This window comes from Urocampus carinirostris, chromosome 3 (assembly GCF_059441175.1).
Source record: "Urocampus carinirostris isolate Australia breed hairy pipefish chromosome 3, RoL_Ucar_1.0, whole genome shotgun sequence".
Classification (NCBI taxonomy): domain Eukaryota; kingdom Metazoa; phylum Chordata; class Actinopteri; order Syngnathiformes; family Syngnathidae; genus Urocampus; species Urocampus carinirostris.
In genome coordinates, this window is record NC_142351.1 from 24,006,405 (window position 1) to 24,033,193 (window position 26,789).

General features: G+C 38.4%; 1 protein-coding gene across 1 annotated transcript; it reads left to right on the forward strand.

The window, feature by feature from the left end:
- Positions 1-13,444: 13,444 nt before the first annotated feature.
- On the forward strand, positions 13,445-26,334 carry LOC148369246 (chemokine-like protein TAFA-4). Its single transcript, XM_088329730.1, has 5 exons — positions 13,445-13,694; positions 15,077-15,199; positions 19,465-19,659; positions 22,198-22,406; positions 25,473-26,334. Exons 2-5 carry the CDS (start codon positions 15,082-15,084, stop codon positions 25,500-25,502), a joined length of 552 nt encoding a protein of 183 aa, XP_088185856.1. The 5' UTR covers positions 13,445-13,694; positions 15,077-15,081; the 3' UTR covers positions 25,503-26,334.
- Positions 26,335-26,789: the final 455 nt, after the last annotated feature.

Below are 26,789 nucleotides of genomic sequence, written 5' to 3' on the forward strand. Positions count from 1 at the left end.
GATTGACAGAGGTTGACAGGTACGGAACAAACGCATTTCTTAATACTAAGATTTTAATATAATTATTATTATCTAGATCTTATATATCTAGATAATATCTCTCTCTCTGTCTCTCTCTGTCTCTCTCTCTCTCTCTCTCTCTCTCTCTCTCTCTCTCTCTCTCTCTCTCTCTCTCTCTCTCTATATATATATATATATATATATATATATATATATATATATATATATATATATATATATATTTCATTCATTTCGTTTTAACCAACATAAAAAATATTTTGCTAAATTTTGAGGAAATCAAACACAAAATCTTTTGTGAATTTTCGAAAAATGTGCAATATTTAGTCTAATTGCCAAAAATAAAACCTGGAAATGTTGTACAGCACAGTGATGTTTTGTTGTAGATTACTGCTGTTCTACAGGGATACCAAATTAGTTTGGGCACTTGAGCATTTCTCAGAATTCAACTTTCGAGTTTCTTCATTTCTGGGACATGTTCTTTAAGCCCCAGCCTGAGTTTTGTGCAACAGTGATGGATTACCTCATGTGTAATCCCTTCTCAAGGTTTCTTCATTTTCCTCATGCCGAGGTTTTGAGTTTTTTCCTGCCCCTTAGATCATGGGATGTTGTAATAATAGTATCTAGTCTGTAATATTAGTCTGTATTCTGTAATAGTCTGTGGTCTGTACAGCCCTTTGAGACTTGTGTTTAATGGTTATACAAATAAACTTGACTTTTGTTGTGAACAAAATACTTTAAGTACAGGAGGTTATGTCTACTTGACCAGTTGTCTCATGTTGTAAGAGTTATATTTCATTTATTAAACTAGCTTTATATTGTTAACTGCTGATTGTTATTTTATCATATTGTTTATTGTTTATTTTTGTCGCACTTCTAGTGCAGGACAAATCTGTTGCTGGTGGGGTGCAATAAATAATACAATGTTCTGTAACACAAGTACATGTCTCTTCTTCTTCTACTGACTCAAATGCTGCTCAGAATTTTTTTTTGACATACAACTACTTGTTTTGAAAGTAATGTAAACAGTTACTTTCCCTGGTAACTAGTTACTGCGGTTCACAAGTATTTAATTTTGAAATGAGCACATTAAAAACAAACACATATTCAAATACTAAGATATTAATATGATTAATATCATTATTCACTAAAATTGACTTATATATTCAATTATATATATATATATATATATATATATATATATATATATATATATATATATATATATATATATATATATATATATATATATATATATATATATATACAGTGTATATATATATATATATTTATATATATATATATATATATATATATATATATATATATATATATATATACTGGACTGTCTCAGAAAATTAGAATATTGTGATAAAGTTCTTTATTTTCTGTAATGCAATTAAAAAAACAAAAATGTCATACATTCTGGATTCATTACACATCAACTGAACTATTTCAAGCCTTTTATTATTTTAATATTGCTGAATTTGGCTTACAGCTTAAGAAAACTCAAAAATCCCATCTCAAAATATTAGAATATCATGAAAAAGTATACAAGTAGGCTATTCAACTAATCACCTGAATCATCTAATTAACTCGAAACACCTTGCGAGGGTTTCCTGAGCCTTAAAAACACTCAGCTTGGTTCAGTAAACTAAATCACTGCTGATCTGACTGCTGTCCAGAGGACCATCATTGATACCCTCCATCAGGAGGGTAAGACACAAAAAGAAATTTCTCAAAGAGCAGGCTGTTCACAGAGTGCAGTTTCAAAGCATATCCACAAAAAGTCTGTTGGAAGGGAAAAATGTGGCTGGAAACGCTGCACAACCAAGAGAGATGACCTCAGCCTTAACAAAATTGTGAAGAAGAGCCGCTTCCAGAATTTGAGGGCGCTTCAAAGACAGTGGGCTGAAGCTGGAGTCCAGGTATCAAAAGCCACAGTTCACAGACGTGTCCGGGAAATGGGCTACAATAGCCGTATTCCCATGGTCAAGCCACTTCTGAACTCAAGACAACGGAAGAAGCGTCTGACTTGGGCTATGGAGAAGAAGCACTGGACAGTTGCAGAGTGGTCCAAAGTCCTCTTTTCAGACGAAAGCAAGTTTTGCATTCCATTTGGAAGTCAATGCGCCAGAGTCTGGAGAAAGGCTGGAGAAGAGCAAAATCCAAGTTGCTTGAAATCCAGTGTGAAGTTCCCACAGTCAGCAATGGTTTGGGGAGCCATGTCAGCTGCTGGTGTTGGTCAACTGTGTTTAATCAAGTCCAGAGTAAATGCAACTGTGTACTAGGAGATTTTAGAGCACTACATGCTTCCATCTGCTGAAAAGCTCTATGGAGATGAGTATTTCATTTTCCAGCATGCTCTGGCAGCTGCCCACAGTGCCAAAACCACCAGTAACTGGTGCACTGACCATGGCATCACTGTCCTTGATTGGCCTGCTAATTCCCCTGACCTGAACCCCATCGAGAATTTGTGGGGTATAGTTAAGAAGAAGATGAAAGACACCAGACCTACAAATGCAAATGAGCTGAAGGCCGCTATCGAAGCATCCTGGGCATCAATAACACCTCAGCAATGCCACAGGCTGATTGCCTCCATGCCACGCCGGATTGATGCAGTAATCCGTGCAAAAGGATTCCCAACCAAGTACTGAGTGCATCAATGGACATTTTCAAATGTTTGATTTAGTTTTGCTGTTATAAAATTATTTTTTTTACTTGGTCTGAGGAAGTATTCTAATATTTTGAGATAGGATTTTTGAGTTTTTTTCAGCTGTAAGCCAAAATCAGCAATATTCAAATAATAAAAGGCTTGAAATAGTTCAGTTGATGTGTAATGAATCCAGAATGTATGACATTTTTGTTTTTTTAATTGTATTACAGAAAATAAAGAACTTTATCACAATATTCTAATTTTCTGAGACAGTCCAGTATATATATATATATATATATATATATATATATATATATATATATATATATATATATATATATATATATATATATATATATATATATATATATATATATACAGGGTTGGGTAGGGTTACTTTAACTTGATTACTTTCAATTACTTTTGTATGACTCCCTTACCAAAATATGCTAATAAAAGAACAACAAGAAAAACAGCTTGCCAACATAATTTTTGCCGTTCCATGTATTCCGTTACTCCCCAAGCCTGCACAAAATTTTGTAATTTAATTCATATTTAGTTTCTTTTGTCTTTTATTAGCATATTTGGTATTGGAGTAATCCAAAAGTAATTGAAAGTAATCAAGTTAAAGCAACCCTACCCAACCGACATACTGTATTCAAGAGCAACCACAAAAAAATGGAAAAGGAGAGGGAGCCAGATTTACATTTAAATGAATCGTCAATTTTGTTAAAACAAATATGCAACGGACTGCAATCATACAATTATTTTTTGATCTTCTTGATAATATTGATTCATAGTTGTTGAAACTTTGACTTAAAAGTCACTGTTCTGTTTTATCACCTCGAGGGATGCCCATCGCGCAGGGAAATCCCTGTGAAGCTGACTCATTCTTGTTAATATAATATAAATGCTGTAGATCCAACAATGCTCATCGCTCAATCCCCCCAGTCCAAGGCACGAGGACATCAACATTTATACAAACAAAATCGACCATGGGTTTCTTTTGCCAAGCTTTTACTTATTTTTTATTGCTGTTATCCGTGACCGTTTGTTGGTGCGCTCCTGCGGGTCAGAAGAAAGACGCCTGTGCGGAGATGAAAAGCAAAGCTCTCCTACTGAATCAGCTGTCAAGGAGTGCCTCCTTACACGTACGTAGTTTTTTAATAACTTTGCAAAATAAAATAAATCCTAATTGAAAAGTGCATTTTAAACAAGAAATTTAATAAGAGAAAAAACGCAAAACTATCATTAAAGAGGCAATGATGATGTAGTACAAGATAAAATCATTGAAAGAGTGGAAAAAATCAGATATTTTTTTTTTTTAAAAACTAATGTGTCAATGCACCATATTTGTTTCAACAGGTGCGAAATGGATCTAAAGAGATAGCAAGGTTTACAGGCTTTTTATCTGAGTGGATGCAGGATGCAGATAAATGTGATCCCGAGACCTTGAGCCACAACCCTGCCGTAAGTAGCAAAACGGAAACGCAAAAACTCTACAAACATACGGTCCGCAGACTAGATCCAGTACACTGTATGATTCAATCCGGTCTCTCATAAATATTTAAGCATGTGGGAAAAAAAGAAATTCTCTGTTATTTTTAGCAAAAACTTTTGATTTTTTATAGAAATAAATTCAAACCAAATGTTCTCTCTGGCCGGTACAAGGATATATTCTCAGCTTTAGGAGCCGAGCCCAGAAGTTTGATCACATGTAGTCTAATCTTATTTCCATTCACTGCTAAAACGTTTATATTGTATATTTATATTGTGCAGTATGACAATATATATATATATATATATATATATATAAATATATATATATATATATATATATATATATATATATATATATATATATATATATATATATATATATATATATATATTTATATATATATATATATATATATATATATATATATATATATATATATATATATATATATATATATATATATATATATATTTATATATATATATATATATTATAATTTTTTTTTTTTTTCCCACAGCTCCTACTTGAGTTTGTATTGGGCGGTGTGTCGTTTAAGGTGTAAAACTGCATTCTCTCAACTGTAAAGAAAAACAGTTAAAGCAGTCAGTGTCGAACATAAAAATCATCGTATTGCTCTCAGTGTTCGGGAATAAATGTGTTATGCTTAGAAAAGATTCCTTTTCACCTTTGATTATAATATGTAGGTTAGGCTATTGACGTAGTCTAACTGATCAAGCGTAATACTGAAAAACAAAGCTAAGCATTTTAAGTTAAAAATCTTTTATTAATCATGTATCCAATTCAAGAGCCAAAATGAGTTTGACATCCCTGCACTACACTAACAGTTTGGTCGTACTAGTCGGAAGATAACTGGAATTTCACTGAAGGTTTACTGTTATTGAAATCTTTACTATTTATTCACTTTTTCCACAATAGCCGTGCGTCGAAAAGATTTTCAAGGTGTTGAGCAGCTATCAATCAGCACTAGACCTAGTCGCAAGCTCGACACATTGTTCAGAGTCCGTCTCTAAGTTGAAGCCTGCGTTGGGGTGTCTGCAGAAAAGTATGAGCACGTGCATGATGCTGAAAGAGGTGAGTGACCTCCAAAACCTTTTCATTAGCTTTGGAAATTAGACGTAAGAGTGACTGACGAGATGTTGCAGGACTTTGGTATGGAGGTGAAGGAGCACGGCGTACAAGATGAGTTGAAAAACGAACTGCTGTGCCGCTACACCTTGGACAGACTCTTCTCCTTCTCCGTTCTCATGGCTCGAGTCTTTGCGATGGGCCACCCGGCTCATTATGCTCAAAGTTCGACTCAAAAGTGTGCATAGAGAAGAACGAATGCATCTTGATCACACTGATCAAAATATTATAGTCACTTGTGACTACCCCTATCAATGTACATCAGGGGTTTCCATCCTTTTTCATGTTAAGAGCTACTTTTTGTTACTTATCAGCGCAAGGGTACCCTGTTTGATATGAATTTCTAACATAACAACTTAATTTGCTATTAAGACATTGTTATTACAAGGTTAGTTATTGGAAGTAGAGTTAAAAAGACTCAGTCAAGCACTCAAAATATAATTTCACTAGAAAAACAAAATCACCTGCAGGAACCACGTTGGAGACCCCTGATGTAAATGATAGATGTATGCAAATGTTGTAATTCCAAAGGAACTCCCCAAAACTTGTTTTTTTTACAAGTGTGATGTTTTTCTACATTATTTATGACTATTTATTTTTTTAATGGCCTTATACACCATGTCTTGAAGTTGCACATTAAATTCTTCTTTCAATACAACTTGTTTTTTGTTCTTTACAATTTGTTACACTTCCTACACGAATCAGAAAGAATTAAAGAGCAGAAATATTGTTGTGAATGACCTTTTGAGTCAATGATAACTTAAACAGCTGCTCGATGTGTGCAAAACGAAAAAAATAAATGAATAAAACCTATGGAAATTCGGTAGTTCCTCCAAAAAGCTAATATTTGATTTCAGAAATGTCCTTGAAACACTATGCACAAAGGTAAACATTAAACTGTTTTATAAATGAGTGGTAAACCACATCTAATTTCATTACGATTATTGGCAATGGGTGATACTGCAAGTTTGTAATAGGTGGTTATTTCATGGTTTGTGTACTTTCAATTTATTGTGATGTCATTATCAATGGTGGGCTAATAACACATACCCCTAGCACGCGCTACAACTTGCTCGTATGAATGATGAGCTGGGAGCGCAGTGCCATGTAGTTGTGCTAGGATGTCAGGCACCAACAACGTGGGGCCCACCACCTGTGGCCGTGCATTGATACATGTCAGAAAGTAAAGAAGGGATTTATTTTGTCCAAAACCCTCAATTTGTCTTTTACTCAGTCATATTCTTACTGGACGTCCAGCAATAAATTGTCCCACTACAAAAACCGACGTAGTCCAGTCTTATCAAGGGAAGGTTTATCAAGGCTGGGCGGTAACTCTCAATGCTTGTCTGGGCACGGACGGCATCCTCAAATTACCTCTCCCATGTGGCTAAAGGCTACAAACCATCCCCGCAAAATGGCGTCGGGAGGTCAACTTGGACACCACTTGTAGCTCTAGTCCAAGTGGCAGCCCTACCGTCCATGTCCATATCCATGTCCGAGTCTTCACAGTCCGTGTAGTCGTGGTAAACTTGCCCAAACATGCCACTCCACTGTACAGCTAGTAGGTTAGCTTAGCCAACTAGTGTGCTCAGTAAATTTCCCACAAAGGAAAAAATATCCTAAACAAAACCACCAATGTACTGTCGTGTGCCGTTTTGAAGAGGGGTTTTAGATCACTCCTCATAAGAGAAAAATCCAAATAAAACACATAGGGCTATTGTTTGGGAGAGCAACAATGTCAGCGCCCGTTTATTCAACGCACTGAACTTCCACCCACCAAATCCCGTGCAGAGACACACTATCATTCGTCGCTCTACTGATTCATTCATTCGGACCTCACATTCTGCGCCTACAGTATTGACACTTGGCATTTGCGAGCACTGGAGAGTTGAGGGCTTGTATGAGTAATGGTCTGGAGATAATTGGTTGCACATCAATAATTATAATAATTAAAAAAATAATCATAATAGTTATCATAATCATTGGAATAATTGTAATTAATTTGATTAGCACCAGTACTAGTTCTTTTGTTAGTATTACATCTAGGGATGCATGATATCACTTTTTAGGCTAAACAACACTCATTTGTGTAAGACCTTAACATACTGTGCTGGTATTAAGCACTCGTACTAATACTTACAGTGGCTCAATAGTTAGCGCATCTGCGGCACAGTACTGGGGTCATGGGCTTAAATCCAGCTACCAGCGTTCATGTGTGGAGTTTACAGTTTCCCCAGGCACTGTGGTTTCTTCCTACAGTACCAGACAAATGTATCTGCATTTGAAATCCAAATACAGACTCACTCAAGATACATGTCTGGTGGGTGTTTTACTTTCAATCATGTTCTGTTGGGTCTCACTGTTATTGCTAACTTGACCGTGGGAATCCCCCAAGAAGAGCCTCACATGGTTCCGAAAGGGGAGAACAGAAATCTTTCCCCCATAGAAAGTGGAATGCTAACTGTCATCACAATCAGAGTAATGTAGAGTTAATGATACATTTTTCAGCGTAAAGGAGAACACCCAGCTCCCTTTTCCCTATCAAAGATAGACGCAAACATGCTGACATAAGGAAGGTGTGTTTTCCAAAAATATTTCTGCTCTTATAAGGACCACAACTTCCCACTTAATTCTTTCCGAGCACGTTTATGATGCAATGCTAATTAAGTCTGTTTTTTTTGAGGAAGGTGTCAAGGGGAAGTAGCGGTGCCCATTCAGGAAAGTTTTCATTCAAACTTGAATGATGACGCACAACTCTATCAACAAATATTAAGACACGTGGCCATGGTGTGTTTGTTTTGACCAAATATAATTTTAATTAAAGTTCATTAGTATTTTTAGCCATGGGTGATACTGGGAGTTTGTATTATGTGATTATTTCAGGGTTGGTGTACTTTCAGTGTTGTATCGGCTGTCTTGCTTGTGGCTATTTGATCAGGAACCAATGTCATAAATGACTGCTGCCCATCACAATGTGTATTTTGTAAACAATTAGAAATTATTCAGCAAAATTAAAGTATGAGGTCGTTTGCTTTCTTTGGAAATATAGGTTTTTGTTCTGGATATATTATAATGTCCATTCATCTATTTTCTGCACCGCTTATCCTCACTAGTGTCGCGGGGGTGCTGGAGCCCATCACAGCTATCTTCGGGCAATGGGCAAGGAGCACCCTGAAACTGGTTTCCAGCCAGTCGCAGGGCACATAGAGACTGCATCACTCGCTAATTCCCATCTAAGGACAATTTGGATCGGCCAATCAACCTGACATGCATGTCTTTGGAATGTAGGAGGAAACCAGAGAACATGCAAACTCCACACGAAGGAAGCCGCGGTAGTTGAAATCTAACTCTGGACCTCCGCACTGTGGGGCTGCATGCTAACCAACCATCCGCCGTGCCGCCCACATTATAATGTATCAAATAATAATGGTATTGACACCTGGCATTTGTGAGCACTGCAGAGTTGAGAGCTTGTATGAGTAATGGTCTGGAAAAAATTGTAAGAACATGAGAATATTAAATCAAAATTAGAATAACAAAAAAATAGAATAGAATAGAATAGAATAGAATATACCTTTATTGTCATTGTTACAAAATGGGTTAACATATTGTGACAACGAAATTGGGCATGACACTCCAGTTTTACACATTCACAGTGAGGTATGAGCCAAGAAGATAAAGGAACAGAGAAGATAAGGTTATAAAACAAGGGGGATAAGGCTATAGTTATAATTTACATGGTATTTACACAAGAAATGTCGGCATGTGGGATGTTACATACAGTGTTGTCGTGATACCGTTGGTATCGTAAGGGTTGTGCAATATTGCATTTGGTGCAAAGTCATCATAGTGCAAAAAATAGTCAGCATATGCATTGGTGCAAACATAGACAACATAGTGCAGAAAAAAGGAAATGGTCAGACATTGTGCAAGGTGAGCAGTAAACGTAGTGCAGTCGACATGTGCAAGAACATAGACATTAGTACCATTATATTCGTATGAGGTAGTGTTGGCACAAGTTTTCAGGTTTTTTGTGCTGTGTCTGTTTTGAGCAGTGAACAAACATAGTGCAGACAGCATGTACGTGAGTACCATTTTACATTCGTGTGAGGTAGTTTTTTGCAACAGTTTTCAGTTTTTTTGTGCGGTGTCTGTTTAGGGTGGTAATGGCTGTGGGGAAGAAACTGTCTCTGAGTCTGTTTGTTTTTGCTTTGTGTGACCTGTAGCGCTTGCCGGAAGGCAGCAGGTCGAAGAGGTGGTGGCCGGGGTGAGAAAAGTCCATGATGATGTTTTCTGCTCTGCTGAGGTAGCGAGAGCAGGCAATGTCCTGCAGACTGGGCAGAGAGCAGCCGACGATTCTCTGGGCTGTTTTGATGATCCTCTGGAGCTTTTTCCTGTCTGCTGCTGTGCACCCAGCATACCACACCGTGATGCAGTATGTTAGGATGCTCTCCACTGTGGCTTTGTAGAAGGACACCTGCAGCTGCTGTTTTAGGTTATTTTTCCTGAGCAATCTCAGGAAGTGCAGTCGCTGCTGGGCCTTCCCTACCACCGCTCTGGTGTTTGCAGACCAGGAGAGGTCGTCGGATATGTGCACACCCAGAAATTTGAAAGAGTGGACTCTCTCTACACAGTCTCCTTTTATGGTGAGTGGTGCTGGATTCCTGCCATTCCTTCTGAAATCCAGAATCAGTTCTTTTGTTTTTGTGGTGTTCAATATGAGGTGGTTTTCCGAAGACCATGTTGAAAGTGACTCCACCTCATCCCTGTATGCCGCCTCGTCCCCTTCAGAGATGAGGCCGATCAAGGTGGTATCGTCAGCGAACTTAATTATAGTGTTTGTGGGGTGGGTCGGTGAGCAGTCGGAGCTGTAGAGGGTGAAAAGCAGAGGGCTCAGTGCACAACCTTGGGGGGAGCCAGTGTTCAGTGTTAGGGTGGGAGAGACGTGGGTACCGAGTTTCACCGACTGTGGGCGGTTGGAGAGGAAGTCCATTATCCAGTGGCAGATGGAGGGAGAGAGTCCTAGGTGTGCAAGTTTCTCCACCAGGATCTCCGGGATAATGGTGTTGAAGGCTGAGCTGAAGTCCAGAAAGAGCATCCTGACGTAGCTCCCCCGGTGGTCCAGGTGTTTCAGCACGGTGTGAAGTGCTGTGTTTATGGCGTCGTCAGTGGAGCGGTTTGCCCTGTAGGCAAACTGGTGGGGGTCCAGTGTGAGTGGCAGGGAGTTTTTGATGTGCCGGGACACTAACCTCTCGAAGCACTTCATGACCACAGGCGTAAGAGCTACAGGCCTGTAGTCGTTGAGGCTTTCCACTGCTGACTTTTTGGGGATGGGAATGATGGTGGAGGTTATAAATAAGCATGATATTAACTATATCTGCCTATAAATTCAAACAAATTACTTGGGAATACACTATAACGTTTTGTCTATAAGGAAAAAGTGACATAGAGAGGCAAACGCATCATGTTACTCGTTTTAATACTTTTTTGAGTTCAAATATTGAAAATACACGTTGAGTTTTAAAATAAAATTGTTGGACTTGTGCAGCAATTTGAAACTCTTTTGTCCAGTCTATTTTTTTATTGTATTTTATTTTTTCCAACTATGAAAGTTTGTGGACAAGCTAAATCATTTGGAAAATGAAGGGGTTTCTTTCAAAGTTGCTCTCTCAATAAATCGTCTTTGTTTTTGTATACAACAGTGACATCTGGCGGAAAACCTAAGCCAATTTAAAAGACGCACTGGACATCCTGATGCATCTTCAAACAAACCACACAAGTTTCGCGAAACAAACAGAAACTAACACAGAATTGTTACTTTTAACTCTCCAGTGTTGTCTTTGGGTTAACATGACCTGAGATTGTGTAATTTAAAAATACAGAATACTCTTTTGGATTATTTCATTTAACTTGAAGTGACATTTCGTAGGGCAGCACGGCGACGCAGTGGTTAGCTTGTGTGTGGTGGCACAGTTCTGGGGTCATGTGATCGAACCTCCCGTGTGGAGTTTGCATGCTCTCCCCGTGCTTGCATGGGTTTCCTCCAGGCTCTCTGGTTTCCTTCCACATTCCAAAAACATGCATGTTAGGTTAAGTGGCCAGTCCATATTGTCCCTAGGTGTGAATGAGCGGGCAAATTGTCTGTCCCTGTGTGCCCTGCGACTGGCTGGCAACCAGTTCAGGAGATTAGACACAGCACTCCAGGGTAAACATGCAATAAAGACTTTAAAGAGAAAAACAAGAAAAAGACTCTCAGAACAAAAAGGCGAACATATTTAAAACGTAGTTCTCAAAGACTGACTCAAGATAATATATTAACATCGTGTTGTGTTAGGAATTAGCACCTCTAACCATTGTTAGCGGGTTAATTTTGACCATAGGTCTCACTCAGTCCCGAGCACCAAGAAGAAAGGAGTATCGCTCAATAAAGTTAACAAACTATCCTAACAAACATTGTTTACATCCATAACTATGTACTGCATTCCCATTGTAATTTGATTTTATGGCTCTGAGACACATCAGTTATTACATATTGTAACCTTGAAACAGGTCACTGGAGACCCCAACACCACATAAAGATTAAAAGTGCAAAGCAAAAGAAGTGCATCGTAACAATAGTGCAATAACAAGGAGTGCAATAATATTTGCAGCAACAAAAAAATACCTAATAAATCTCGATCTTTATATATTTTCACAGTTTTGCATGCTAGTTTAGGGTGATGATGGCCCTGGGGAAGAAACTGTACCTGAGCCTTTTAGTCCTTTTTTAAAGGGACTTGTAGCGCTTACCACAGGGCATCAGGTCAAAAAGGGGGTGGCAGGGCTAAGAAGAGTTCCTTATCATGTTGATGGCTTGATCTTCCTCAGAACCTTCGGGAAGTGGAGTTGAATAAATAATTATATTAGGTGTAGGGATTTTTCTAGCTTTAATTTAGAAAATTATTAGGATTTAAACGAATTATTCTTTACTGTAATCAGTAAACGAATTTGCCTCTCGGTGTTGCTTGTGCTCCACTATAAATCTTTTTATCTCTCTGAAGGATGCTGGAATTTCCTAGACTGATAAAAAATTAAATCTGATTATTACTTTAAGTTCTAAGTTTTAAGTTCTGTTGAGAATTATTAATGCCAAGAAAATGGATTCAAAGAACCAGGCCAATTGAAATAGAACACACAATTTTTTAACACAGAGAATTAATGATAAAAAGGGAAGGGAAGGCGCTGGAGATTATGGGAGTTTTCGATCGTTTAAAGTAGCACAAAAAGAAAGTTTCCCGCTAAAATGCTGGTCGATTTGGGGAGATTCCCTTGTACAGAAAAAAAGCTCATTCCCAAGAACCAGCAAACATGGTGTTAAATCTGAAATTGTCCTCTTACTCGTGGTTGCGAAGAGCTTTGGTCTCGTGCTCCCTGTGGTCTCAACGTATGGCCCATGTGCTGGACCCTGGGCCGCAGTGCAGGCCCGCACTGCAGCAGAAAGAGGACGAGCTATCGATCAGCTCCTCTTTTTGTATGGACCAGGGATGCTTGACCAGATCATGGCTCTCTGGTCGTTGTCTTAGATATGGGATACTCTCAGTATCAGGGGGCGTTGTTTAAAATTGCTAAACTTGTTCGAAAGTCAAAGAAGTAAGAAATTTGCGTAATGTTCTGTACTTTACTGTACTCTTTTTTCCTCACGCTGAGGTTTTTGAGTTGTTTCTTGCCCGCATGCTGGTTTAAGAGCAGGTAATTGTGCAATTGTGTAAATGTAATCCTGTGCAGTCCTTTGAGACATTTGTGATTAAGGGCTATATAAATAAATGTGACTTGACTTGACTTGAACTAACCCTGAAAGGTCGCTAAATGTAATATGCAAGTCAACGTGCCATCGGTGAATGGTCACTCGCCAAAAGTATGGACAAAGTTCTTGTAAATGTAATGGCACAAGACCCGGTTTGCGAATACGTTATTTTTTGGTTGGCTACGGTTCCTTGGACCTCCCCCCTCCTCCTCCTCCTCCTCCTCGGTGTCACCCCTGTGACACTATGTCAACACCATGATGCACTTTAAGCTTCTTAGGCGCTAATGAAAGTGGGCACACATTGTGCATGAGACAGATGGCTCCTGTCTTGATTAAGTTCTCATTTTCTCGCCTGCAGATGCTTGCTGGCTTTGCCGGGCCAGCTTCATCCCCGAGGAGAGGAGTTCATGTGTGAAAGTGGAGCTTGCGGTCCTCGTTCTATCTTTTCGTTTTCTTCAGAATCATACGTTCTTTTTCCTTTATCGGGCAGTGCAACATGCTACAGTTCTGGTTTTCCAAATGCAAGGTGTTCATTTTTATGGATACAACTGAACAAAGATCACTTTGTTACTGAGGAACAGAGTGGGAAAGTAAGTAAAAGGCCACATTTCTTCTTCTTTTCGATACTATTTGTATGTTTAAATGTCTCAAATGATTTATAAATATCTATCTCTCTTTTTCTATCTCACTATATTTACTGTAAAAACTGTATACTTGGCAAAAACACATAATTACTCAACGCTGGCGGATTATTCAGTCAGTGCTTGTATAAACAATTAAATAGCAGAAGAAGCAGTTGTCGCCTGTCACAGAAATGTTTTAAGATTATATAATTTATTGCTTACAAATGGCAGATTATTTTGGTATTTTTGTGTTTCTTTGTGTAAATACTTATTTGTTCCTTTTTGTTAATTAGTGGTTGATGCTGTTTTTTGTGTGCCGTGCTCAAATAAACTTTCATTCATTCATTCATTCATTCATTCATTTGTAAATACTAGTTCTCACTTTTTAGACTATATTTGTAATCTTGCTTTTATAATGGGAAAATAATTGTCAAAAAATGAAACTGCTTATTTGAATTGGGTTTTGGTACATTTTATTTTACTGAAAATCTTAAAATTAAACTGTTAGGAAAGACATATAATGGTCAAAGTGAGCAAAATTGTCTGCTAGGTAATACAGTATGGTTCATTTTATTGAGCAAGATTATCATATTATCCATTTTCCTACTGTATTTTGCAATTTTTTTAAGCTGAATATTCTAAAATAATGTCAATAATACTAATATCAAAAATAACAATAATGATAAAAAAAGCATGAATCTAATTTGAATTCCCTGAACAGTGCGAGAACAGTTCATGTGAATGATGATGGTAATAATAATAAAACAGTAACAACAACAACAATAATAATAATTAGACGAAGAAGAAGAAGAAGAAGGAGATCGAGGAGAGCAAGAAGAACAAGGAGAACAAGAAGAACAAGAAGAACAAGAAGAACAAGAAGAACAAGATGAACAAGATGAACAAGATGAGCAAGAGGAACAAGAAGAACAAAAAGAACAAGAAGAACACAAAGAACAAGAAGAATGCAAAGAACGCAAAAAACGCAAAGAACGCAAAGAACAAGAAGAACACAAAGAACAAGAAGAACAAGAAGAACGCAAAGAACGCAAAGAACGCAAAGAACAAGAAGAACCAGAAGAAAAAGAAGAAACAGAAGAACAAGAAGAAACAGAAGAACAATAATAATAATAAATCCAAATCAGTGCATTCCTGCATGTGAAGGTTAGAGGTCAATTTTGCTCTCATATAAATGTTCTTGCTATAATCTGATGTGCTTTTTTTAGGTATGACAAGGTTTTTTTTTGCATTCTCTCAACTTCCTGATGGGAAAATAATCACGGAGCGCAACTCTCATATTATTTGTTTTTTTCCAATGTCCCTAAAATGTTCTTCATGTTTTTGTGCAGGCGAGATGACCCTGGAAATCGCTTTGGCGTGGCCGCTCCGTTGGGGTCTTCTCCTGTTTTGCGTATTGAGCTTGTGCGGGCGGCAAGGGTCTGCTGGCAACCAAAGCTCCAGAGGCCAGTCAGGTACGTGGCACACTGGTGGCTCCTGGGGCTCATTAGGGCAGCTGGTCACCTGTCTATGTGTTTTTTCCCCTATTTTTTTTTTTACTTTGAGCTTTCAATTCCCTTTGCATTCACATCACCTTCAAATAAGAGCAGTGCTTCTGCTTTTGATTACATGTGGGGCAGCAACAACGGCTCTGGAGCTGCATGCGGCTGTTTGGCGCTCCCTAGTGGCTCCCTGGTGCCTTTTAAAAAATGTCGGATAATGGAAAATTATACGGTTTCTGTAAGAGGACAAACATAATGCAAACAATCTTAACAATAAATATAGATATATTCACTACGTATATGCGGGATGTTTTGCCTTCTTTGCAAGACTAATATAAGCTTTATTTTTATGTGGCTTCAAACGTATCTTTTTTCTGTCTTTGGTCCGATATTGATTTTTCAACATTTTGAACCCCCTACCCCACCTTCTTTAACCCGAGGCCAGATCTATGGGGGGTGTTCCGGGTAGGGATGGCCAATCCAGATGCGAGTTGTGCCTACCAAACCAAAATATTGGGAAAATGTATTGTAGCGTGGCACTGGATACAGAAACAGACAAAGGAGCGTTGGTCTCACTCACTTTTTTATTGCAGGTTTAACTGATACTGTTGGCGGCAACCACACTAAACGAGCAATCACCAAAACAAGCAGCGTTTATAACCTTTTGTTAGCCACGCAATCCTCTCGCTCCTCCAAACACATACACACACTTGTCCGTCCATACCAAAGGCGTTCAGTGATGCTAGGAAAGGGATTACATGTATAGCAATAGAATTACGGGGTTATTACACTAAATATACGGTCACAATATCCAAAATAGCTTTACCATTACCATATGATCGGGTGGGCAGCCATTTCCCACCCAACAGGATATAGAAAAGTCTCCTGGTTCTGAGTCGCTTGCAGTTCAATGGACTGCTCGGAAAACAAGCAGACCAGAAGTGTGCAGCTCCTAGCACACAGATATGATGACACACAGATAGGCCAACAGACAAATATGACGATAGATAGACAGTGATACATGTTACATGATAGGTAGGTAGGTATATGCACAAAAAAAAATAAAAAATAAAAAAAAAAATTATTATTTGAATATTGCTGATTTTGGCTTACAGCTGAAAAAAACTCAAAAATCCTATCTCAAAATATTAGAATACTACCTCAGACCAAGTAAAAAAAATAATTTTATAACAGCAAAACTAAATCAAACATTTGAAAATGTCCATCGATGCACTCAGTACTTGGTTGGGAATCCTTTTGCACGGATTACTGCATCAATCCGACGTGGCATGGAGGCAATCAGCCTGTGGCATTGCTGAGGTGTTATTGATGCCCAGGATGCTTCGATAGCGGCCTTCAGCTCATTTGCATTTGTAGGTCTGGTGTCTTTCATCTTCTTCTTAACTATACCCCACAAATTCTCGATGGGGTTCAGGTCAGGGGAATTAGCAGGCCAATCAAGGACAGTGATGCCATGGTCAGTGCACCAGTTACTGGTGGTTTTGGCACTGCGGGCAGGTGCCAGATCATGCTGGAAAATGAAATCCTCATCTCCATAGAGCTTTTCAGCAGATGGAAGCATGTAGTGCTCTAAAATCTCTTGGTACACAATTGCATTTACTCTGGACTTGATGAAACACAGTGGACCAACACCAGCAGCTGACATGGCTCCCCAAACCATTGCTGACTGTGGGAACTTCACACTGGATTTCAAGCAACTTGGATTTTGCTCTTCTCCAGCCTTTCTCCAGACTCTGGCGCCTTGACTTCCAAATGAAATGCAAAACTTGCTTTCGTCTGAAAAGAGGACTTTGGACCACTCTGCAACTGTCCAGTGCTTCTTCTCCATAGCCCAAGTCAGACGCTTCTTCCGTTGTCTTGAGTTCAGAAGTGGCTTGACCATGGGAATACGGCTACTGTAGCCCATTTCCTGGACACGTCTGTGAACTGTGGCATTTGATACCTGGACTCCAGCTTCAGCCCACTGTCTTTGAAGCTCCCTCAAATTCTGGAAGCGGCTCTTCTTCACAATTTTGTTAAGGCTGCGGTCATCTCTCTTGGTTGTGCAGCGTTTCCGGCCACATTTTTCCCTTCCAACAGACTTTTTGTGGATATGCTTTGAAACTGCACTCTGTGAACAGCCTGCTCTTTGAGAAATTTCTTTTTGTGTCTTACCCTCCTGATGGAGGGTATCAATGATGGTCCTCTGGACAGCAGTCAGATCAGCAGTCTTCCCCATACTTGTGATTTAGTTTACTGAACCAAGCTGAGTGTTTTTAAGGCTCAGGAAACCCTCGCAAGGTGTTTCGAGTTAATTAGATGATTCAGGTGATTAGTTGAATAGCCTACTTGTATACTTTTTCATGATATTCTAATATTTTGAGATAGGATTTTTGAGTTTTCTTAAGCTGTAAGCCAAATTCAGCAATATTAAAATAATAAAAGGCTTGAAATAGTTCAGTTGATGTGTAATGAATCCAGAATGTATGACATTTTTGTTTTTTTAATTGCATTACAGAAAATAAAGAACTTTATCACAATATTCTAATTTTCTGAGACAGTATATATATATCTATATCTATCTATCTATCTATCTATCTATCTATCTATCTATCTATCTATCTATCTATCTATCTATCTATCTATCTATCTATCTATCTATCTATCTATCTATCTATCTATCTATCTATATATATATTTATATATATATATATATATATATATATATATATATATATATATATATATATATATATATATATATATATATATATATATATATATATATATATATATATATATATATATATATATATATATATATATATATATATATATATATATATATATATATATATATATATATATATATATGTCGAGTTTTCTGACTTGTGTGACAGATATGCAGGCAGGGGTCTCAGAATGAGGCGTGTGCTCGGCTGCCCAATTATTTAAAATCAGTTCAGCATGAAACCACACAACGCCTCTGTGGAGTAATCATCAAAAGCAGCTTCTGTTTATGAGTATCATGTGAGATGATTCACTTCAGTGTTCACTATTTTTCGTCTACATGAGCATTATTTTTATTCTGATGCACGGTAAAAAGGTCGTCTGCGCTCGGAGTGAATGACTGCTGGTATATTTCATCCACGTGGTGACGCTGCAGCTTTGAAAAACAGCTCGCGTACTAATTTGCATGCGCCGCATTAATCACTGCTTCCCGACCTTAAAATGAGGCAAAAGCCATAATCTCACAACACAAGGTAAAACAGAAAAAATGTCACAAAAATTCACAAAGGTCTGTTTAGTTAAAGAAAACAGCTGACTTGTAGGAAGTCATGGCTTATTGATGGAACGACATTTAATAGGATAATATCCGTTCCTGCAGGTAAAACAACAAAACCAGTGGCATAATTTTGATCATTTAAAATAATGTATCATTTTCATCAATGTATTTTTAACGTATTAATTGCATCTGCATTAGAATAATAATTAAATCAATAAAAACAATCATGGCATATAATTTTTACTGAATCAAAATATATTTGTATCATGTAATCACAAAATAAGTCTTAAAATGAAAATTTTAAAAAAGGTATTGTTTTAAATGATCAGTCATGTTGTTAAGTTCAAAGTTCGAAAGACACTCAAAATAAGGAGGGAAGACATCAATGAAATTCAAACTTGGAAAGGAAAGCAGGACAAAAGAACTTTGGATAGGAAAATGTTCTGCAGGTACCTCCAAAACCCTTTTTTGAATAAATCACAGAGGTTACAAAAGCAGATCCACCCTGAAGGGTGTGAGAATCAAAGAACACCAATATGATTGGCTGAATGTGACACTGATGTTAACAGTTCCTAATAGTAAAAACAACAAACAACAGCACGCAATAATTGTCAAAATAAAAAACTGGCATCCTATGAAATCTCCTTTGCAGATGTCCAATATTGAAAACAAAATAAAACTTATCTCATATCAATAATGTAAAGAGAAAAAAATACTTTTACTACTTTTTCTCGTAGTATAGATTGTTGCTAACAAGTCAGCCAATATGCCGCCATGTCGCTGCCTTAAACGTGTAAAACTATCTGATATGGCATACTTCTGATATTTTGCTTATTTAAGAATCACCCTGTTTAGGTATTAGTGCTTTCAATGCAAACCCTACTCTGTCCTCTACTCACTCACGCACAGTGTGTGCTTGAACTGTGCTAACTCCAAATTCTCCTTTTTTAAGGGCCATCGGAAGAGAGGACCGGGACTTGCGAAGTGGTTGCGGCTCATCGTTGTTGCAACAAGAACAAAATTGAAGAACGCTCTCAGACGGTCAAGTGTTCTTGCTTCCAAGGACATGTGGCTGGAACGACAAGGGCGCTGCCCTCTTGGTGGAAGGTCATTGCAAGGCTCGCCCTTTCTTGCTGCTATTTATATTGTTCAGGGATTTACATTGTCCTTATATCCTGGACATAAAGATTTTAATATCCATTCATCTCATGCAATAAAAACAATTATACAAAATTAGACGGAAGAAAAATTGTAACTTACTAATATGATGAGATTATTATCTGCACCACTTATCCTCACTAAGGTCGCGGGGGTGCTAGAACCTATTCTAGCAGTGGGCAGGGGAAGCCTAAAACTGGTTGCCAGCCAGTTGCAGGGCACAAAGAGACAGACAACTCACTCGCTCATTCACACCCAGGGACAATTTGGACCGGCAAATCAACCTGACATACATGTTTTTGGAATGTGGGAGGAAACCAGAGTGCCAGGGGCAAACCCACGCAAGAAGGGGGTGAACATGCAGACTCTGCACAGAAAGAATGGTAGCTGGATTTGAACCCGTGACCTCAGGAGTGTGCCATGGACATGCTTACCACTCAGCTAGCATGCAGCCATGATAAGATACAAAAATCAAAAATTGAATGCCTCACAAAATACTGAAGATAGTAAGATAACCTTTTGATTTGACTTGGAAAAAGGCTGTTTTTTTAGACAGGTTCCAATGCGTAGGGTTAAATCAAAGGGTGCTATTTTCACATATGCCTGGTCTTTTGAAATCTGCCACTCACTTAAAAAGTAGACTTTATAACACATTTTTGGAAAGGGCAATGTTATTAAATATGCTCAAAAATCCTTACTGTAGAACAGCGAGCGTCCTGAAAACACCATCACTTGTCCCCTTGTTACACAAGGAGTGCACAAGGATCCTTGTTTTGGTTCCATCATTTATGTCAAATACTCTCATCAGAACTTTCAGGCGCTTGTGACACTTCTTATCATTTGGATGATTACGTCTTTATACTCATTGATCCTTTTTTCAAGATGCTTTTAGTTTTGCAGGACGCAGTTCTACTAGTTGTCTTTTACATTTTACCAGCTTTTTCTGCCGAATGTCCACATTAAGTTCAAGTCATCACAAAGTGGAACTAATTCGTATGTGCATGCAAAGTTTTGTGTGAATTATAAGATTCGGCAAAAAAGTTGTCCAAAAATGTAGATATTTAATGAAATAAAATAATTTTCACGTAAGGTAGGTAAAACATGTATGTTAAACGAAAACAAGAGAGTAATCAACACAGCTCAGAAAATCATTGGCTTCTCTCTGCCCACCTTTTCCACCTAGGCTTAGGCGTTTAAAACAAGGACTAACAGGCCCAGAGACTGTTTCTTCATCAGAGACATCACCACCCAAAACAAGGGCACAAGACTGTAAAAATATACATCTTGCCAGTTGTATTGAAAAAAACGGGTAGTGAATAGAAAAATGGGTTATCATCATACCTTGTTAATCAACTTATTTGAGGGATTTGTTGCTGCTAAATGTTATAACACTAATTATCATTGCACTATTGTCGTTATTCACTATTTTTCATTGCATAATATTACAGAAGAAAATTGCTCAGACAACTTTGGCCAGTCTCCACGCACATCTTGTAAATATGTGTGCCTATTTCTCTTGTCATTATTTTATCTTCATTTTACCTTATAAGTTTTTGTTATATTATCTTGTTTATTCTCAAGTGCCATGTGTAATCTCATTGCAAACCTTCAATACGTTATAAATAACAATTGCTGAATTATTTCAATAGAAAATAATACGTACAGTATACATCAAAATCTTATAGGTTGACAGGTATGCTATACATAAAGGTGCAGTCCTGAAATTTACAGCGCTCAACCGGGAGCTCAAGATGGTTTTGAATTGTCCACATCACATATTTTGCAGTGAATCGGATTTTTGGTCAATCTCCACTCACTGAATTGCAGATACATCAATGAAGATAAGGCCAGCTACATCGATTTAATTTCTAAAAAATATCCGGCAAGTCTATCTGCAAATATGATTTGGTATGTAGTAATTATATGATAGGGTATCTATAAGATTCATTGATTAATAGCATTTCCATTCATTTTAATAAGCAAAAATTCATCCATCTACTTTGCGGGACTCATGAAACGAAAATATCAGTCTTTGAAGAAAACAAATTGACTGGTTGAAGTTGACCAGTACCATGTCAGATGCTGGAGGACACTTTTAAGCTCATAGTTTCCCCTCCATAATTATAGAAAAGTCTTGGGGACCAGTAAACTGTAATCGAGTATACTGTTTCCATGGCAACTCTACTGCCACTGAAAATAACAGCAAGATCCGAACAGAGACCTTATGTAGACCTTATGACAAAAAGACAAATCCTAACCCTTTTTTGTTTTTTTCTTTTATTTTCTTTGTTCACACCTCATTAAGTGGTGGACCAGCTAGAATATAGTATTATCAGATAAGTACATCTGTAAAAGAAAACCTGTTAAACCAACCAAGAGAATGTTTTCTGGTTCCGAATTAAGTCATACAACCATTACCATGATTACTGAATTATTTCCTGTGGTTCCAACAACCTGGAAAAGACACAAGTTCAGTCTATTACCCTAAAATGGTAAGAGAAGCACAACACATTGCACAGTTTTTAAGACATGTTTTTCCCCACCACCACTTTGCTTCATGGTCACTGCTTTCATTTAAAAATGTCTTTTCGTTGTGTCATATTTCCTGCAGCCTCCATCGTGCGTCACAAGTGGTGGTGTCGCATGAAGCCGTGCGTGGAAGGCGAAGAGTGCCGAGTACTTCCAGACCTGACTGGCTGGTCTTGTATCTCCGGGAACAAAGTTAAGACCACCAAGGTGAGGAGAAGGCAAGATAAAGAACAATAAATCGGTTTGCTTTCGACACGTTGGAGCTCACTGCAACGGAAAATCTCTTTTCCTTATTGCATTACTTGGAGGCTTAAGTCATTCGTAATACTTATTACACCATAAGCTCTCCTTTTGAAAGCGAAAGATCAGAGAGTAAAAGCGTGGTCACTGCTCCCGGTGGCCGCATTGGTTCACTCTAACAGACACACAGAAATGACTTTTATAATCTGCTGAACGACGAGGCCAAGGGAACAAGACAGGAGGAAAAAGCTGTAAACTAAAACTGGGCACTGAAAGCCGTGTAATTAAATCTGACGAGCTATGTAGGCTGCACCACGTTTAGAAATGCGCTTTCTCATAAATTGCCTTTTTGTTGAGCTGTTGTAGATTGTCTGGGAGCAGGCGAGGGCAGGCAGCATGCACGTGTTCATCAAAAGGGACCTACTTCTCTTGGTAATAAAATATAATAAAATAAAGGTATTGTCAATTTTATAATTTCGTTTACTCCCATCCTAGCTATGGTTATTAATTTAGTTTCATTCTTATTTGAACATTCATTAGGACAGAGCCTGCCGAACATGCCGAAAAGTGCTAGCATACGTACATCAAGAAAACAAGTAAAACACACAATTTTTCATGCAAAAATGTCCTTATTTGGAGCACTGACACATGTATTCTTAAAGCGATTTGCACATTTATAACATTTCACCATTAGATGCATAATGCAGAATTGATGCTTAGCCAAGGATTTGGACAAAAGTAATTCACGGAGATTACAATTAGCAAAGTTAGCAAATCTTCTTTACATACGTGATTTGACAGCCGGTGGGACTCCTGGCGAATGACATAGATGGGTGAGTTGGATTTACCTAAAACGGTTAACAGCCAACAGCCAAATTTGTCTCTGCGGCACGCTGGTATCCAAGCTAGCTATATTCAGCATTATCAATACTTGTGAGTTTGACCCATTCCACCAGCTGTGTAATGAATATAATTCAGCTATGCTGACATGTATCGTGTCATACCCAATGGATCACAGCTACAAAAGCTTGAGTCAAAAGGCCACTAATGCATTTTCGCCCAAATTGAATTTTAGCAACTGAAAAGGATTTTCTGTGGTTTAGGTGGGCCACACATTCTTGATCCCTGATATTGTCCTTGCATGCACCCTATAAGACCATAGATGGTGTCCTGGGGGACCTTATTCCAGCAATGCAACAGGGCATCTGAGAGCTCTTGGACAGTCTGAAGAGCAACCAAGTGGTGCCGTGTATAAACAGAATGTCCCAGAGGTATGATTGCTTCATCCTCCAGGCCCTGTCTGCGTACTGCAACAAGTATGTTGCCTTCCCCTTATTTGCCAGCTCATTTTACTTCAGCAGATGTAGTTTCACCGAGGTCAGTGCCTATCTTCCGAATAAATCTAGAGGAGGAATGAAAATAAAAATAGCAGAGGCAGATTGTTAGCCAAAGATACTAGTATCATCTGGATAATCTTAAATTATTTTCCCGAAACAAGGTGTGTGATGGTAGAGCGGAATTGTAAAAAAAACTTACATTCTAATCAAAAAGGGTGTAAAGGACAGGACAGCCCCTCTCTTATCCCCCTACCCAAGCAACTCCCTGAGGCTCCAGCACCACACGGGCACGCCAATTCTTCCTCGAGCAGCAGCACCTACCCGGGGCAACGCCAACAGGACAACCAGCCACCCTCAGCCCAGCGACGCGGCACGGGGCCGGACGACCCCCCACCGGCTCCAAAGTGTGAGGGCAAACTAGTGAGTGAGGAAGAGGCTTGATCAATAAGTCTCTCCCTGTCAAACTGAAGGAGCTATCCTCCCCGCCAACGACACCACAACAGCTAGGGGACGGGTGGCCTGAAAGACCCGCCGGCCCCGAACCACATCCAGGCCGAGAGGGGGATCCTCATCGAGAGAGGGCTCTTCATTGAGATGGGGCTCCTTCTTCAATCCAACACTTAATAGCAGTCAGGGTGCAATTGACTAACCTTTTGGGATTTGGCTGTGCTCATCCTGTTCCGACTTTGCAAAAAGGACCATATACGGAACTTTCTTAGGGTTGAAGGACCTTCCTGGACTGCACTCCTTCATTTGGTGCTGCCAAAAATCTCCTCAGACTGTCCAGGAGTTCAGTGATACCCTGGCCCAGATTTTAGAGGAGGTATCCAAGTATACTATCTTTGGTCTTATTAAGACATCTGGCGGCACATTAACTTCTCAGAATTATTTGGAATAATGACATTTTTGCAAAATGGACCAGTCTACTGCATCATTATTTCACTTTTGCATCTGGTGTGACATTGATTTCCCCCTTCTATACTAGTGTGATAATCTTCAATTCTATGAAGTTATGTGATGTCATGTTGTTACTAGTACATGATTTTATCATTAGCAGAAAATATGTTTAAAATAATTTCGCCTTTATTTTAAAAACATCTTTTTAAATCTTTCGTAGCGTGTCAGTAGACATGTTTGTATAAAAATGGCTGAAAACAAAAAGGTATGAGACCATTTATTTCAATGTAAAAAAGAAACTAGAAATACAGGTATGAATCATTTTTCATGAGGTTAATGTTATAATAGAATAAATAGAACCCGTGATACATGAAATCCATAAAGTACTCATCGCTATTTTATTACAATTGTTATACAAGAAAAAACAAAAAACAATCATTATAAAGGAACAAAACTTTTTTTACATGCTCAAACATTAGTATAACAAATAAAACTTCTGTCTGCTGTACCTTTCAACACTTATTTATTTATTCAGCAACAACTTCTCTCGAAGGGACAGCTTAGCCAAACAGATTGCAGAACACAATGCATGATGGAAATCCGTGAAAATCTTGGCCCTAAGATGAGGCTCATTTTGAGTTCACCTTGCGAACTGACTTCTCTACTAAAAGCAGAAACTATTAACAACTGTCTTCCAGGTCATCTGTAGCATCCCAGTCAAGGCTTTAGCATGGAGCAGCTCTCATTATTTTCTTTGTTGTCTGGCAGAAGCCAAATTTGTCTTTGTTTTCTTCAACAGTGTCCTTTAGGCGATAATCGAGAGAGATGAAAAACTAGTAGGGGGCAAGAGTTTTGACTGCAGTGCACCTGGAGCCTCGCAAATGTATCAGTTTTCCCATCTAGCAATATCACTTTGGCCACTGTGTTGTTTCCAAACATCCTTTATATTATTTCTACTATCTTATTTCTGTGTAGGGATTTGACAAGCACTGAGGATTTTCAGCATTTTGTCGCCATGAACACTGTTGAATGCTTCTCTAAAATCAATGAAGGTGATGATCGCACAGCGGTTGTTGGTCTTCACAGGTTCCAATCCGTGTGACAACAGGTTGTCCCGCTGTTGTTATCGTGGCATGGCTGATATCCTCTGCAGGTCAATTAGACACCTTGCATGTTCTATAAAAAAGTAAATAAACAATTAAATGGCATGGTTGCCATGGCGCCCAATTGTGTGTGTCACAATTGCCATGGTGCCCAATTGGCCCCGCCCGTGTGTGTCACGGTTGCCATGGTGCCCAATTGGCCCCGGCCCGTGTGGCGCCAGTTGCGGTTCGTTGAGAGATTGGCTTTCTTTCTATATAAAGCTCAGCGCTCTCTTGCTTCGGTAGTCAACCTGTCAAACGAACTTCTGCCCCACAAGATGTGGGGCCTGACTAGGTCCTCTTTTGCTGTTGGTATTTCAAGTCCGGTATTGTTCCCGTTTATTTTTTTCCCGTTTAATATCGGGTTCCAGTTTTGTTTCCGTCTGTTTTTGTCCTGTTTGTTAGTTTCTCCAGTTTTTGTTACCTTCTAGTTTCTCTTGTTTATTTTCATTATCGATCTCGTCGGTCCTTGGCTTGCCATCTTTCCAGGCCAGACCGGCTGCCTAACGTGCATGAGTCCCCATTCGCGCCTCGGCCGAGTCATACCTAAGACTTATAACATTGGTAATATGGCGGCGCCCTCTGTTGGCTGCGGCTGCATCGGCTCGCTACAACGGGTCAGGTGTATCGACATTTCGTTCTTACAAAGAATGACAATACAAAGGAAATTATTATTATTATTATTATTATTTCCCATAAAATAAAGGCTTGTGTGAGAACGTCACGCGATTGGGTCCTGATCCTGTTCTGGTTCATGACATTAAATTAATTATATTTTATGTTGTGTTGGCAGATTTTTTTCATTTTAAATACTTTTTAAACATCAACTAAAGATAGAATCTGAAAATAACTTGAATAATAAGTAATGCTTAAAATGATATAAATGTAAAAAATGCGTCGAAGATAATGATTTTCTTATTTTAATATATATTATGCATTTATATATACATATTTAAGAGTAGAGCAAAATCCTG